At 39.3% G+C, this 17,957-nt stretch overlaps 1 protein-coding gene across 1 annotated transcript in view; it reads right to left on the bottom strand.

Moving 5' to 3' along the window:
* actr1 (actin related protein 1, centractin) overlaps positions 1–17,957 on the bottom strand; it is a 113,971-nt gene that overhangs the window by 68,950 nt on the left and 27,064 nt on the right. The window contains exons 2-3 of the mRNA XM_034191853.1: positions 6,479–6,543; positions 6,271–6,346 (exon numbers count right to left, since the gene is read on the bottom strand). Coding sequence (XP_034047744.1) covers positions 6,271–6,346; positions 6,479–6,543 — 141 coding nt within the window. The remainder of the gene's footprint in view (positions 1–6,270; positions 6,347–6,478; positions 6,544–17,957) is intronic.

Below are 17,957 nucleotides of genomic sequence, written 5' to 3'. Positions count from 1 at the left end.
AATTATGGAATCATGAAAAACAAAAGAACACTCCAACACATCACTAGTATTTTGTTGCACCACCTCTGGCTTTTATAACAGCTTGCAGTCTCTGAGGCATGGACTTAATGAGTGACAAACAGTACTCTTCATCAATCTGGCTCCAACTTTCTCTGATTGCTGTTGCCAGATCAGCTTTGCAGGTTGGAGCCTTGTCATGGACCATTTTCTTCAACTTCCACCAAAGATTTTCAATTGGATTAAGATCCGGACTATTTGCAGGCCATGACATTGACCCTATGTGTCTTTTTGCAAGGAATGTTTTCACAGTTTTTGCTCTATGGCAAGATGCATTATCATCTTGAAAAATGATTTCATCATCCCCAAACATCCTTTCAATTGATGGGATAAGAAAAGTGTCCAATATCAATGTAAACTTGTGCATTTATTGATGATATAATGACAGCCATCTCCCCACTGCCTTTACCTGACATGCAGCCCCATATCATCAATGACTGTGGAAATTTACATGTTCTCTTCAGGCAGTCATCTTTATAAATCTCATTGGAACGGCACCAAACAAAAGTTCCAGCATCATCACCTTGCCCAATGCAGATTCAAGATTCATCACTGAATATGACTTTCATCTAGTCATCCACAGTCCACGATTGCTTTTCCTTAGCCCATTGTAACCTTGTTTTTTTCTGTTTAGGTGTTAATGATGGCTTTCCTTTAGCTTTTCTGTATGTAAATCCCATTTCCTTTAGGCGGTTTCTTACAGTTCGATCACAGACGTTGACTCCAGTTTCCTCCCATTCGTTCCTCATTTGTTTTGTTGTGCATTTTCGATTTTTGAGACATATTGCTTTAAGTTTTCTGTCTTGACGCTTTGATGTCTTCCTTGGTCTACCAGTATGTTTGCCTTTAACAACCTTCCCATGTTGTTTGTATTTGGTCCAGAGTTTAGACACAGCTGACTCTGAACAACCAACATCTTTTGCAACACTGCGTGATGATTTACCCTCTTTTAAGAGTTTGATAATCTCTCGTGTTGGAGCCATGATTCTTGTCAGTCCACTTGGTGCAACAGCTCTCCAAGGTGTGATCACTCCTTTTTAGATGCAGACTAACGAGCAGATCTGATTTGATGCAGGTGTTAGTTTTGGGGATAAAAAGTTACAGGGTGATTCCATAATTTTTCCCCCAGAATTGAGTGAGTCCATATTTTTTTCCCTCTGCTTGGTCTAAAAAAGTAACCATTACTGACTGCCACAATTTTTTTTTCTTGATTTCTTATAGTGTTTCTTAAAGCCAGAAAGTTGCCATTTGAAATGACTTTAGTTTTGTGTCATGTCTGTGATCTGCTTTTTTTCTACAAAATTAAACAACTGAATGAACATCCTCCGAGGCCGGTGATTCCATAATTTTTGCCAGGGGTTGTAGCACCAAATCACAACAAGCTTGCCTCAAGGCGCTTCAAACAAGTAAGGTCTAACCTTACCAACCCCCAGAGCAACAGTGGTAAGGGAAAAACTCCCTCTGAGGAAGAAACCTCAAGCAGACCAGACTCAAAGGGGTGACCCTTGGCTTGGGCCATGCTACAGACAAATTACAAAACAATTCACAAAATGAACAAACAGGAAGTGTTGCCGGTGCACAGGACGGTTTCTGGAACAGATACCACATCCATCTCTGGATGGAGCTGCACCTCAAACAGAGAAAAGAAAAAAAAAGCAGAATCAAGCATCAGAAAGACAAATACAGTGTGATTTGTCAGCATTAAGCAACAAGAAAAACAAAATACTAAGGTGATCGCCAGCCGCTAGCCCTAAGCTTCACTACAAGACCCAGAATTTAGATAAAGTTGAGGCCGCGACCCGCTCTGTTTACTAATAAAATGAATTAAAAGAGTAAAAAGCATAGAAACATGTCAGTATGCTGCCATACGAAAGGGAAAATAAGTGCATCTTACGTCTGGACTTGAAGGTCTCTACAGAATCTGACTTTTATTGATGCAGGGAGATCATTCCACAGAACAGGGGCACGATAAGAGAAAGCTCTGTGATCCACAGACTTTTTATTCACCCTAGGGACACTAAAAAGTCCTACACCTTGAGAACGTAAAGCCCGGGCTGCTACATAAGGTTTAATTAGGTCAGCTAGGTAGGGAGGTGCCAGTCTGAACAATTATATAGGCTAGTAGAGATTATTCGTGTGATGAGGGTCGCCCCCTGTATGCACCTGCCCCCATCTAGTCACAAGGGCATGCGCTGGCCTGGGTAGGTGGTTGCATGGCACGAGGATACGTATATGACTGCTTGCAGTCCTAATTATTATTATTATTATTAGGGGTCTTATTACTAGGGGTCTATATATTATTATTATTAGGGCCTCACAAAATTCAGTACACATATTTACTATGTTGGGACACAAAAAGTCTGTTAACATCATGGTGAAATGTCAACAGGAAGTCGGCCATTTTGATTTTAAGGGGGTTTTTTTTGTTGTTTTTTTGTTATTTTTTGTCAATTTCCACTAGTTAATTTGAACGAACTCGTCCTAGGGATTTCATCCAATCATCTTCGAATTTGGTCCACATCATCATAACCCCATGGTGATCAAAAGTTATCAAAAGAATTTCTGTAGGTCAAAAGGTGTGGCTGCTAGGGTTCGCCAAACTTTGGCGAGCGCTTCGGAGCACGCTATTTCACTTCGAACGGCATTCACGCCCACATGATTCATCATAGATCCTCAAACTTGCTGGACATGCTGACATGTTAATAACTCTGCCACAGGGGGTGCCTTTTTTGATTTAGAAATAAGTTCAGCAACATGATAGCTAGCTTTGATGGCTTGCTCATTCACATTTGTGGTTTTTCTCATTAAAGTTTCCTGCTTCTCTGTGTTTTCACACAGGCGAACAAACTACTCGTAGACATCCAGCCTCTCACTGATGCAAGGCAATCCTTTAGTGTTTTTATAGAAGTGAGATTACCAGCAGTTATCGACATGTACCATTGAGTATCATCAGCATAACAATGAAAGGCAATCCCAAAATCCTGCAGTATATGCCCAAGGGGTGCTATATAAAGGGAGAACAGCAGGAGGCCCAAGACAGATCCTTGTGGAACCCCAAATTTCATATCACTAAGGTTAGAAGTAGTGTTATCATATAAAATGTAATTCAGGCGCACTAATTGACATGATGTCTACTGCTACGAGCACTATACCACTGATAATTTTAAAGAAAATACCAAAATAATAGTCATTCTTATAGCATCTGCCCCGTGGGAAACATGACTTACTTGCTTAGGTTTCTCCCTAAGCAAGTGGCTGGAATAAGGTCCGGAACTCCGGATGCTCAATATTGGCCCAGCTTCATCAACAAAGTGCTTTGAATAGATGTATTTGTCCTTCTTGACATGTTCGTGGGAGAAATTTGGTCGACCACAAGCACAACTCAAGTCCGCCGCTTATACTTCTCAGCGGTTTCAAAGATGGGATAAAGTTTACTCCTTCCATGTAATCCTTTGCGGGTATCTTGAATCACTCCACGTTCGAGACAGGCTACGGTGCTTTATTGCCACCGTTTTTGGCTTTAAGAGCTATTCTGCAGAAAATAAAGTGAAAAATCCGACTTGGTCCTTTTAGACGGAGGGAAAAGTTCAGTGCAGATTTTGCCTCCTTCAGCCGTGATGCAGAGCTAGCTAACGTTAGCTGCCAGTTTGTAAACAGAGCCAGAGATGCACACCAGGGGGGAGGGCGGCAGCGGCCGCCTCCGCTCTGCCTGTCAAGAATGATCATAACCCGCTCATATCGTAGGGACAGTATAACGGAAAATTTTAGTGGTTTTGATACCGTGGCTTTTTCATACCGCAGTACACAGTGAAAAAGGTTATTGGCTTATGTCTATATTCAGCATTAGTTGAAGAGAGTTGATTGATTTAGCTGGGAGACCAGGTAAGGGTGCATTGCCATAGTCTATTCATGAGACGTTTAGTGCTTGGACCAGTTTTTTGGTGTCACATGACGTTTAATTATGGATGCTCATGGTTGTTTATTTATTTCATCATCTCTTATCGTATTCATTCTATAATTATGGACGGGCTGACTGTATAAATGAATTATAAATGAATCTGAATGTGAGTACGTGTGTGAATGAGAGGGAGTCCTGTGGAACAGTAGGCAATAGAGTAGCGGTGGTGAAGACAGAAGAGTTTAAATACTTGGTCCCAACTAGCCAAAGCAATGAAGAGTGTGGTAGAGAGGTGAAGAAAAGAGTGCAGGCAGGGCGATGAAAGGAGTGATTTGTGACCAAAGGATATCCGTAAGAGTGAAGGTGGAAAATTTACAAGACAGTAGTGAGACCAGCTATGTTGTACGGCTGAGACGGTGCCACTAACAAAAAGACAGGAGACAGAGCTGAAGATGTTCCAATTCTCTTTAGGAGTGATGAGGATGGACAGGATTAGGAATGAACATATCAGAGGGACAGCTCAGGTGGGACGGTTTGGAGACAAAGTCAGAGCGGTGAGACAGAGATGGTTTGGACATGTCCAGAGGGACCCCGAGTATATACGGAGAAGGATGCTGAGGATGGAGCCACCAGGCAGGAGGAGAAGAGAAGAAGCCCAAATTATCCTCCAATATTTTCTGATAACATGCTGCATTTATCTTGTAATCAAATTTGATGAAATTCCCTGTGCTCACACACAAAAACCTCAGACCCAGTGCTGCCAACTCCTCAGTAAGAAAAGTAGCTTTTGGCTGTCCTAAAAGTCACCAGAAATTGCTAAATGACGCCATCATTTAATATGCATATTATTAGTATAGTATGTAGTAGTATAGTATGATGTCGTCACAGATGCTGTAGGAAAAAAAAACATTGTGGGAAAGATCATTGAATACATTATCAATGTTTAAATATGATTTGGTAAATTCCATATTCATAAATGCAGGGTACTGAAAAGGACTTTCCACAGACTTCTGGCTGAATCTGAACAATATATAAGCAGTATTAAGCTTATAGACTCTCCCAAATGTCAAAACTGTCACGCTCTATAAGGAACTTTTTGAAGCGAATTAATGTTAAAGAATGCCTTTACTTTTGTTATTGTACAATGTATCGTCCTTTGTTTGCTGTTCATTTTACTGTTAATGTATTTGTTGAAAAAAGTGAGTAAAACACCTTAATAATATTAAACTAGAAATAAACTTGATTGTTGGTTTGTTTATTTTGACATTAAAATTGGACATCACTTCTCAAAATAACATAACTTCTCAAGGCCAGGGAACCTCAAAGTCTGGAGACTAATTCGTCACAGCGCAACAAACGAGGTGAGTAAGGTTGAGAGAGTCCGAGTCAAGTTTTCACGTGTGTTTGAATGCGGAGGATTGTAGATATCCCACCGCTTAGTGCTTTGCAATCAGGCTCTATGGCTTTGCAGCAGCAGCGGCGAGAACAAAGACCAGATCTGAGTTGCCAAACACCACAAAAGTCTCCAGTGACGCCAGGAAAAGTAGCTGGATTTGTCAATAGTCACTTCTGAGAAAACAAGTCATCAAGAGGGTTCGAAAATTTGCCAGAATTAGCAAGAAAGTTACCAAGTTGGCAACAGTGCTCAGACCTTCACCTGAATCCTTCACAGATGGGATGGTGCACTTCTCATCAAAGGTCTTGTTGACTTTTGATCATAAAGTTCAATTTTGTTGGAGTTTGTTCAATGAATTGGTAATTTTTAATAACATAGGAGAGAGCAGGGTATATATTCCTTTGAGCTAGATGAGTAGGCGTGGCTCACGCTGTAGAAGTTACCAAATGATAATTTTGAGAGAAGCCAGCTCTGCTCATTTACTCAAGTACATCCATGAGCAGGTGGTGCTATAATAATGGAAAATACATTTTGGCCCAAAACCCTCAACGTACATCATGCAAGCAAAATTCACACATCTGAACATTCAGTAAGGTGTGATGAAGCTTTTGCTACAGCCCACGCTGCCGAACCCAATATGCGCAACATACTGATCTCTGTGACAGTCATTGAATAAATCTGACAATTAATCAAAACAAGCCTTGACAGGGTCCAATCAAATCACAGCCACTGTACTGGGACATGCCTAATTCTGACCCTGAGTTCATTTTACAAAATCCAAAATAAGTTGAAACACATCTGGCTTGTGGAGCAAACAAACCAAAATGCATTTTCATGTGTGTTGCCATCTGATAACTGCCAAAAATGCACTTAGAGATGCAAAGAAAGTCAGTCAGACAGCAAGTGTAGTGTGTGGCACCTCAGCTTTGGGTCCAATGAAAAGGTCTCCCTCCAGGGCTCCCGCCATCACACGAACATGCTTGGGGCGTCCCACACTGATCACAAAAACAAACAGTCAAAGTACAAAAGCTACAGATAATATTACAATAGATTGTAAGAACTGTGTCGGACAGGATAAATGGCCAATGGTGTGAGAGTTACACATGCAGCGGATAAAGAAAACTTACTAGTTTGGGAAGCAGTATTTAGGGATCTGGTCACCTGCAAAACCAGCCTTAATAACTCCTGAACCCTAAAAATAGAAAAATGGATAAGATCTGAGGGTTATGGTTGTTGAACAAGTCATGTTCATTACCAGTTAGAAAGTGAGAGTAGTCGAGCTTTTAGGAAGCAGACTAATTTTAGACAAGTTGAATTTGTTCTGTAGACTGGTGTGGGACATCACCCAGAGAAAGGGTTTTCCATCCACTGCATTTTCAGTAGGCCAGTGAGAATCACCTATCTGTTATGGGCAGGATTTAAATGATGATAAACAGGTTAACTACAGTGAGGCAAATAAGTATTTGATCCACTGTCGAGTTTGCGAGTTTTCTCACCTACAGAGAATAGAGAGCTCTGTCATTGTTATCATAGGTGCACTTCAAGATTTGTAATGTTTTGCAGACTACTGTAGAAGCCACAACCTATGGTAATTTAAATATGATGCAAATGCCACATTTTATATTTCATGTTATGCATAGGCCATAAATAATATTTATAAAGCTAAAAAGAATTAGATGGACATGACACCCCCCCCCCCCCCAATCACCCCCTTCTCTCCCTGCAGTCAGCTTAAACCAAAACTTGAACAGAACAGGGGAAGGAAACAGATCACGAATTTGATTCTTGCGTGGTGTAATGAATTTAAATAATTTGTAGTTACTAAACTTTGAGATTAATTGTGCCTCACACACGGGAACCATTAGATGTAGCCGTTTGAAACAATTATGGCCTGAGTAGGACAAAGTCCTGTGAGGACCCTATTGTAATTGTTCTATTTATTATTATCAATATTTATTATTAGGGCCCGAGTAGGAAAACGTCCTATGGGGACCCTATTGTAATAGCGCTGTTTATTAGGACTCGAGTGGGACAACGTCTTGCAAGGACCCTATTGTAATTGCACTGTTGATCATTAGGGCCTGAGTAGGAAAAAGTCCTACGAGGACCCTACTGTAATTGTGTTGCTTATTATTTATTATTATTATTGTAAGGGCCCGAGTAGGAAAAATTCCTATGAGGACCCGATTGTAATTGTGCTGTTTATTATTGTTATTATTATTAATATTATTAATTATTATCATTATTTATTGACTATTATTATTATTAGTCTTGATTTTAAGTTTCAATTTTGAGGTCATTTTTGGCCATTGCCACTACTTACATTTGAACAAACCCGTCCTAGGGATTTCATCCAATCGTCTTCAAATTTGGTCCACATCATCATGACCTCATGCTGATCTAAAGTTATCAAAAGAATTTCTGTAGGTCAGAAGGCGTGGCTGCTAGGGTTCGTCAAACTTTGGCGAGTGTTTTGGAGCACGCCGTTTTACTTCAAACGGCTGTCACTCCCACATACTTATTCGTAGATCCTTCAAACTTGCTGGAAATGTTGAGGGCTCCGCCCTGAACATCTGCATATATAAACTTTCCACCTAGCGCATAGCACCCCTGGTGGTAACAGGAAATGTCCTATTTTTACTTTAACAGGAGCTGATGTCACATAGTTAACACCATCAACTTCATTCCACTTCTAAAATTCAGCTTGGGACTCCGGCGGAGGCGGTCGCATCTCCTCCCAGCTATCGCTCAAGCCACTCCTTCTCCCCTCCGGGGGCTGCGCAGTTTTAGCTGGTCCCCGTTCCCTCCAAGCTGATGGGCGGCGCAACTCCTGTTGCAGCAGCTACCACACACTCACAGCCTCAATTTGGAAAACGGACTGTTTCAAGTTTAGTGGACATAATGTCAAATGTATATGTGTTGTCTTAATTCTGGTGTGTGCCATTATTACAGTAAACAAGTAATAATTGTGGATTAATTGCTGTCTGTGGCAATTTGAGTGTGGACGTAATCTCATTGTTGTTACACTTGCGATGACAATGACAATAAAGCTCATCCATCCATAAAACATGCAGAACAAGTTGGTGAACGTAGGCCATGATCGCCGTGAAGTTACAAGTAACAGCGTCTGTGTGGCGGCATGCCAAATATCAACCCTTTGCCATGAAATTACGTTCTTCCTTTTGATGGCTTTAATTTTGTCAGATCATCATGAAAATTGATACACAGGTCAAGCACGACAACCTCTTACAATTCATAGGGGCGTCGCAAAATGCCTCAACAGCGGCCACTTGCAACTCTCAAAAACCCCTCCCCAGAGTTTTTTTTTTTTGGAGTAGGGAGATGAAAATTGGTACACGTGTGACTTGCATAGACATACAAAAAAGTCTCTTGCACCATAGGTCTACTCCAAACAGGAAGTTGGCCATTTTGAATTTTTGTGTCATTTTGGCATGATTTTCACACGTATTTGAACGAACTCCTCCTAGGAATTTTGTCCAATGTACTTCAAATTTCTTTCAGATCATCCAGAGACGATACTGATCAAACGTTATCGAAAGCTTTTGTCTATGTTGAAGGGGGTGGCTGCTATGGCGCCGCCATTTTGACCCTTCGCCATGGAACATCAAGTCATAACTCCTTCATGCTTTGCCTGATTGACTTGAAACTTCACATGTGTAATGAGGGTTGGCCCCTGAACACACCCGGCCCCTCTATTTGTGCTCTGAGCACCCTTAGTGGATGAACCATCAACATGTCATAACTCTTTCATGCATTGTCTGATTTGCTTGAAACTTGAACTGTGTGATGAGTGTCTGCCCTGTACGCACCTGCTCACATCTGGTCACAAGGGGACGTGGTGGCGTGGACATGAGGGCCTGTATATTACTGCTTGCGGTCCTAGTTTATAATTATTATTCTTTGGTCACACGGTCGCACCAAATACGTGTAGTAAATTTTAAAATTGAATAATTCTTGAGATCAAAATTGAAATGTCACTTTCCATGTCACTTTAGTTAAAGTGTAGTAAGTTGCATTGCATTGTGTGTATGTTGTCATTAATTTCATAGAGCAATTTGTGACATTCATGAAACCCAAGTGAATGATGATGAAAAGATGACAGCAGGTCATATTATAGCACTGCTGTGGGATATATAATGTTCTCTGTGTCTCTGCAGATATTTCCCAGCTCTATTACATTTTATCTGTTTAACACTTAGAGTTTTGTGACCTTAACGCCCCCTGTTTCTTGGGAGGCATATCGACAGTCTGCATGCTGTACACAGCAGGTACATTTTAAGTAAAAAAAAAAAAAAAAAAAAAAAAAGCACACCTTAACTCTCAAGCAGTGCGTACTGGCCCATTCAAATTCTAATTAAAGTCCACCCTCACCAGCCACTACTACGTAGTAAGTAAAGTGTGATGCTGCAACCTGACCCGAGTACCATGTAGGAGGTTGTTTGCTAAAATCTCGCAATACATGACCCCGTCCAACCTCCCTTCAATACGGTGCAGTCGTCCTATCCCCTTTGCAGAAGAGCACCCCCAGAGTATGATGTTTCCACCCCCATGCTTCACGGTTGGGATGGTTTTCTTGTGGTTGTTCTCATCCTCTAAACATGGTAACTGGAGTTGATTCCAAAAAGCTCTATTCTGGTCTCATCTGACCACATGACCTTCTCCCATGCCTCCTCTGGATCATCCAGATGGTCACTGGTGAACTTCAAATGGGCCTGGACATGTGCTGGCTTGAGCAGGGGGACCTTGCTGCCCTGCAGGATTTTAAACCATGACAGCATCATGTGTTACTAATGTAATCTTTGTGACTGTGGTCCCAGCTCTCTACAGGTCATTGACCAGGTCGTCCTGTGTAGTTCCGGACTTTCTCAGAATTATCCTTACCCCGTGAGGCGAGCTCTTGCATGGAATCCCAGACCGAGGAAGACTGACAGTCATCTTGTGTTTCTTCCATTTACTAATAATTACGCCAACAGTTGTTGTATTCTCACCAAGCTGCTTGCCTGTTGTCCTGTAGTCCATCCCAGCCTTGTGCAAGTCTACAGTTTTGTCCCTGGTGTCCTTAGACAGCTCTTTGGTCATGGCCATGGTGGATAGGTTGGAGTGTGACTGAGTGTGTGGACAGGTGCAATTAATACAGGTAAAGAGTGCAGAACAGGAAGGCTTCTTAAAGAAACACTAACAGGTCTGTGAGAGACAGAATTCTTGCTGGTTCACCGGTGATCAAATACTTGCAATAAAAAAAATACAATTTAATTATTAAACAAACAAAAAAAAATACAATGTGATTTTCTAATTTTTTTTTTTAGATTCCGTCTCTCGCAGTTAAGTGTACCTACGATAAAAAAAAATTACAGAGCTCTCCATTCTTTGTAGGTGGGGAAACTTGTAAAATTGACAGTGGATCAAATACTTACAACCCCTGGCAAAAATTATGGAATCACCGGCCTCAGAGGATGTTCATTCAGTTGTTTAATTTTGTAGAAAAAAAGCAGATCACAGACATGACACAAAACTAAAGTCATTTCAAATGGCAACTTTCTGGCTTTAAGAAACACTATAAGAAATCAAGAAAAAAAGATTGTGGCAGTCAGTAACGGTTACTTTTTTAGAACAAGCAGAGGAAAAAAATATGGAATCACTCAATTCTGAGGAAAAAATTATGGAATCACCCTGTAAATTTTCATCCCCCAAATTAACACCTGCATCAAATCAGATCTGCTCGTTGACATTGACCCTATGCCATGACATTGACCCTATGTGTCTTTTTGCAAGGAATGTTTTTGCAGTTTTTGCTCTATGGCAAGATGCATTATCATCTTGAAAAATGATTTCATCATCCCCAAACATCCTTTCAATTGTCCAAAATATCAACATAAACTTGTGCATTTATTGATGATGACAACCATCTCCCCAGTGCCTTTACCTGACATGCAGCCCCATATCATCAATGACTGTGGAAATTTACATGTTCTCTTCAGGCAGTCATCTTTATAAATCTCATTGGAACGGCACCAAACAAAAGTTCCAGCATCATCACCTTGCCCAATGCAGATTCGAGATTCATCACTGAATATGACTTTCATCCAGTCATCCACAGTCCACAATTGCTTTTCCTTAGCCCATTGTAACCTTGTTTTTTTCTGTTTAGGTGTTAATGATGCCTTTCGTTTAGCTTTTCTGTATGTAAATCCCATTTCCTTTAGGCGGTTTCTTACAGTTCGATCACAGACGTTGACTCCAGTTTCCTCCCATTCGTTCCTCATTTGTTTTGTTGTACATTTTTCGATTTTTGAGACATATTGCTTTAAGTTTTCTGTCTTGACGCTTTGATGTCTTCCTTGGTCTACCAGTATGTTTGCCTTTAACAACCTTCCCATGTTGTTTGTATTTGGTCCAGAGTTTAGACACAGCTGACTGTGAACAACCAACATCTTTTGCAACATTGCATGATGGTTTACCCTCTTTTAAGAGTTTGATAATCCTCTCCTTTGTTTCAATTGACATCTCTCGTGTTGGAGCCATGATTCATGTCAGTCCACTTGGTGCAACAGCTCTCCAAGGTGTGTTCACTCCTTTTTAGATGCAGACTAACGAGCAGATCTGATATGATGCAGGTGTTAGTTTTGGGGATGAAAATTTACAGGGTGATTCCATAATTTTTTCCTCAGAATTGAGTGATTCCATGTTTTTTCCTCTGCTTGGTCTAAAAAAGTAACTGTTACTGGCTGCCACAATCTTTTTTCTTGATTTCTTATAGTGTTTCTTAAAGCCAGAAAGTTGCCATTTGAAATGACTTTAGTTTTGTGTCATGTCTGTGATCTGCTTTTTTTCTACAAAATTAAACAACTGAATGAACATCCTCCGAGGCCGGTGATTCCATAATTTTTGCCAGGGGTTGTATTTGCCTCACCGTATGTAAATTAATTAACATTTGCTTACATGATCCTCTGCTTTCATGTGAATGTACTATTTCGATCTGTAATTCTGGCCTTGTGCTCATCTTATGCAGCCCAAACAGCTGTGTAATCTCTACAATATCCGATTTTTTTGGGCATCAATTATACAGTTGTATGCACAAGTTTGGACACCCCTGATAGTTTTTTTTCATGATTTTCTTTTATAAATCATTGGTTGTCTGGATCAGAAATTTCAGTTAAATATATCATATAGCAGATAAATACACTGATATTTGAGAAGTGAAATGAAGTTCGTAGGATTTACAGAAAGTGTACAATAATTATTTAAACAAAATTAGGCAGGTGCAAATTTGGGCACCCTTGTCATTTTATTGATTTGAATACATTTAGCACTAATTATTGGAACACATAATTGGTTTGTCAGCTCAGTGACCCTTGACCTCCTTACACAGGTGAATCCAATCATGAGAAAGGGAATTTAAGGTGGTCATTTGCAAATGTTTCTCCTCTTTGCATCTCTTCTAATGAGTAGCAACATGGGAGCCTTTTAAACAACTCTCAAATGACCTGAAAAGAAAGACTGTTCAACATCATGGTTAGGGTTGGGTATCGAGAACTAGGGATGGGATAAGATTTTAATCGATATCGATGTCATTATCGATTCTGCACATCGATCCGATTCCTTATCAATTCCCTTAACGATACTGCTTGTGAATTTTGTACTAAAAGTAGGCTTTACAGGTTTTCTATGTATTTCATTGAGTCTTAAAATAAATAAATATCAAATTGGTCACTGTATCCTTGATCTCTGGACATAAATAAAAATAAACAAAACGGTGTTTCACTTTGAAGTTATTAATTCTGACTGGACTGTGAACATAACGGAGGGTGATTCTCGTTTCTTTCTCGCAACAAGACAGAAGTCCCAGTTAGTAACTTTAATCCGCACAAAAATGACTCATAATTGACATATTCAACACCACCTGCACGAAAATGTTTGAATTCTCGAAGCGCTGAAATGCATCTGGGACTATTCCAGACAATAAACTGCAATGAGTGCAGCATCCATTTAGGTGAGAGAAAAAAAAACAAACAACTTTCCTTATTCATATTCATTCCAGTAGTATTCTGCTCTTACTTGGATGCAGCAGTTTTCTAGCTTGGCAGATTGAAAATATGGTTTGACCAAAACAACCTGTCATTAAATTTAAATAAGACAGGGATGAAATGGAGGTGTAAGAGTCACTGGGTGTTCACAGGAAATACTTTTTTATTTCTGTATGTATGTATGTTCATTGTTAGTTGGTTTTATATTTTCTGTTGTGTTTTTATTCAGGTTCTTTTTCCTCTCTTTCTCTAAAACTGTATATAATAACTAATCATTATATTAGTTATTATTACTATTATTGTTGTGGTTGCTATTATTAATATATAAACAAAAATAAATTTAAAATTTGTAATACATTTGACTCTTTTACGACAACAAACTCTTATTATACAGAAAACAAATGCACCCGAACATGCTGACAGCTACAACTGCTTAATGCTAACTTTAACATTGAAAATGCCATAGACATGCTAACATGTTAGCGTCAGTCCTGTTTTTAAGTTATGAAATACATCTATCAACTGTTTCAGAAGGCCACAACAGGTCGATTTAACATAAAAAATGTAAATAATACTCACAGACATATGCTCTTTAGGGTTTTAGCGGGGGGAAATTAAGATAAAGCGAAAGAATAAAATGAACCAACAAAGCAATAGATCCAAGCACTGCTTCAAACTGCGAATCACTGCTTCGATTGGTTCAATGTTCAAAGCAAAGCCGCGCTGCAGAAAAGTTGATTACAGACCCGCTGCAGGGTCTCTAATCAATGTAGAGAAATGATCATTTTCCTGAAAAACACCGCTAAAAACAATGGCCACTCTGAAGGACCGATAAGGGAATCCTTAAGCAAAAAGCTTATTGATGTCGGTGGATCGAATAATTTCTTAAGCATACCCGAAAGGAACCGGTTCTTGATACCCATCCCTATCGAGAACCGCTTCTTATCGGGTATCCTTAAGAAATGATTCGATCCACCGACATCAATAGCCTTTTTGCATAATGATTCCCTTATCAGTCCTTTCGAGCGGCTGTTGTTTTTGGGGGTGTTTGTCGGGAAAATGGTCATGTCTTTACGTTGATTACAGGACTCCTACAGGGTCTGTAATTAACCGTTTCTGCAGCACGGCTCTTCTGTGAAGCTTGAAGCAATGAAGCATTTATCCGAGCCGCTGCTTCATGATTCTTTGTTTTATTTTGCTTTATCTTAATTTTTCCTTGCTAAAATCCCAAAGAGCATATGTCTGTGAGTAATATTTACCTTTTTTTATGATAAACCGACCTGTTATGGTCTTCTGAAACAGTTGACAGATGTATTTTATAACTTAAAAACAGGACCGATGCTAACGGGTTAGCATGTGTATGGCATTTTCAATGTTAAAGTTAGCATTAAGCTGTTCACATCTCAGCACAATTGTGTGCATTCTGTATAATAATTAATGGATCAGTGTTTGTTGTCGTAAAAGAGTCAATTGTATTACAAATTGTAATATTTATTAATTTATTGTGTTTATATATTATTAATAATAATAACAACAATAATAGTAATAACTAATAATGCTACAATTTTAGAAAAAGAGACGAAAAGAACCTGATTAAAACACAACAGAAAATATAAAACCAACAATGAAGATAAATAAATATTGAAGTAAATAAGTGTTTCCTGTGTTTCTTCAGTGATTTCCTCCAGAACTATCTGCCAAGCTAGAAAACTGTTGCATCCTAGTAAGAGCAGATTTTTTCTCACCTAAATGGATGCTGCACTCACTGCAGTTTATTGTCTGGAATAGTCCCAGATTGCATTTCAGAGCTTTGAGAATTCAAACATTTTGTGTGGGTGGTGTTGGGGGAGTGAATTTTGGGTTACAGCATTTTGTTTGTTTTTCACCACTTTCACCCCTGAATATGTCAATCACGAGTCACTTTTGTGATGATTAAAGTCACTAACTGGGACTCCTGTCTTGTTGGGAGAAAGAAACGAGAATCGTCCTCCGTTCTGTTCACACAGCTCCAAACGCTGCGCGGCTCTCTGACGAGTCAAGTTAGAATGATAGAGCTCAGTCGGAATTTATTTGCAGCTCTGAATATTTGAAAGGTGCGTTTACTTTTTTTTGTCTCTCCCACGACATTATTCTTTTTCCTAGAGCAGCTGTTACAACATCATACTATGAAAACTAAAGATAAGCTCAATTAGGTGTTATAACTCATTTATATAGACTTAGTTTCTTTCTGTAAGCAGTATATCAAATGTCTGATTATATAATTTGGCTGCAGTGAGCACACACTGTCTACAACTGTGCTACCTGAGGGTAAATTACTGCTAACTCCTGTTGATGAGGAGTCAGTCAACATTTGTTGAAACTGCAATGACTGAAAGGAAAGAAAGAAAAAAAAACTAAAAGAGGCTATCACTAAGTGAGCTACAGTATGCTATGCAATAGGGCTGAAACGATTAATCGAGCAACTCGAAAAACTCAATTACAAAACATGTTCAAGGGAAAATTCTTTGCCTTGAGGCTTTACTTAATGCTGTAGTATATATGCCAGGCCTGTATGTGGTGCTGTAATCCTTCCACATAAAATGGAGAAGACAATAGCGCATGTGCATAACTAATAAAGGAGCTAATCAATGTAGCAGGCGACACTACAACTTTACAAAGCCACACGCTGAGTAAAATAAAGCCTTTTAAGAGAAAGACTGTCCGCGCTGATCATCTGAAACAGACTTACTGCACATTTAAAATGAAGCAGTGTGTTTGTATTTTTTTTTAAAACAAGGTTTGGCCCACTGGCTGCTCTCCAACTCCGCAGATGAACTGAAAGGATGCACACTAAGTTAATCATCTTTTACTAGTCAAGAAAATACCATTATTCAGATTTGATAAGAGTTTTTAATCAACAGGCTGCACAGTTGATTTATCAGTGCAGCTTTTGTGGAAATGCTGCACTCCACAGCCATTTTTCAGGCTGTGTTCACCTTCACATACAGAATCAGAATTGCCTTTACTCACCAAGTATCCACAGAATACAAGGAATCTGACTTCAGTTTGAGTTATATATATATACACACACACACACACACACACACACACAATAAACACATCACAGTAATAAAAAGTGCAGTCAATCGCTACAAGTGCAAGTTAAAACTCTACCATGCAAAGTGAAAGCCAAACATCAACAACATCCAGAAACACCGCCGCCTTCTCTGGGCCCGAGCTCATTTGAAATGGACAGACACACAGTGGAAAAGTGTGCTGTGGTCTGATGAGTCCACATTTCAAATTGTTTTTGAAAATCATGGCGGTCGTGTCCTCTGGACAAGAGAGGAAAAAGACCATCCAGATTGTTACCAGCGCAAAGTTCAAAAGCCAGCATCTGTGATGGTATGGGGGTGTGTTAGTGCCCATGGGACACACAGGCATCCATTTCAAAATGAGCAAATATTTGCACAAAAACAACAAAGTTTATCAAATATAAGTTGAAGAGGATTTGAAAATCATTGTATTCTGTTTTTATATACATTTTACACAACATCCCAGCTTCACTGGAATTTGGGTTGTACTTTTGGTTTTACCTTCATAATTCAACTTTAAAAAAAGTGTTTATTTTGCCTTGTTTGGTGTAATTTTTTAAGTGCACCCTCACCTGTGTGACTTTACAGTTTTTTCTTCCATTCTATATTAACACAGAGCACCTAACTTCCTGTAAAAACATGAAATTCAAATATGAAAAAAGGTTGGCTTTTTTCTGTGAAAACCACAAACATCTTTAATGAACCGTTTTTATAACTTAGAATGCAAATATGAATGATAAATTTCAAAAACAAAGTTATTTACATCTATTTGCATTAAAATGCAGGAGTGCTTCAGGTGTCTGTTTTTTTTTTGTACAATTTACATGCAGTAACATGCCACACAAATGATATTTGAGCCACTCAGATAAACAATTCCTGTCCAAAACAAGACTTCTCTGACTAGTGTTGATTGGCCTTTGGAATTTGACATTTCTGCTGCTGGCCACTTGGAGGCATCATTTGCATCTGGTGGCATTTTTTTCTCTCTCAAGAACAATCCCATGTGGGGTCCACCAACAATGCACATGGAATCTGTGGTGTTGATTGGCTTACATCATGTGTTTTCCCACCAATGATAAATGTCAATGTTAATTTTATTTATATAGCACATTTACAACAACAACAGCTGCCCAAAGCGCTTCACAGTAAAAACAATATCAAAAACCATACCACAAAAAAAACAACAAAGCATTAAAATTCCAAAATATACAAAGACACATAATACCAGACACACACATCTTAAATTGTATTAAAAGCCAAAGCATAAAAATGAGTCTTAAGAACAGATTTAAAAGACTCTAGAGATGAAGCAGCTCTGATGTACAAAGGCAAATTGTTCCAAAGTTTAGGCGCAGCCACCGAAAAAGCCCGATCACCTCATGTTTTTAATCGAGATTTGGGCACATTTAATAAAAACTGGCTTTCTGACCTCACTGATCTGACCGGAACATAAGGAGTCAAAAGCTCAGAGAGGTATTCGGGAGCCA

Source organism: Thalassophryne amazonica, chromosome 17 (assembly GCF_902500255.1).
Source record: "Thalassophryne amazonica chromosome 17, fThaAma1.1, whole genome shotgun sequence".
Lineage (NCBI taxonomy): Eukaryota > Metazoa > Chordata > Actinopteri > Batrachoidiformes > Batrachoididae > Thalassophryne > Thalassophryne amazonica.
Note: the sequence above shows the minus strand (reverse complement) of the source record. Positions and strands in the feature narration are given on the sequence as shown.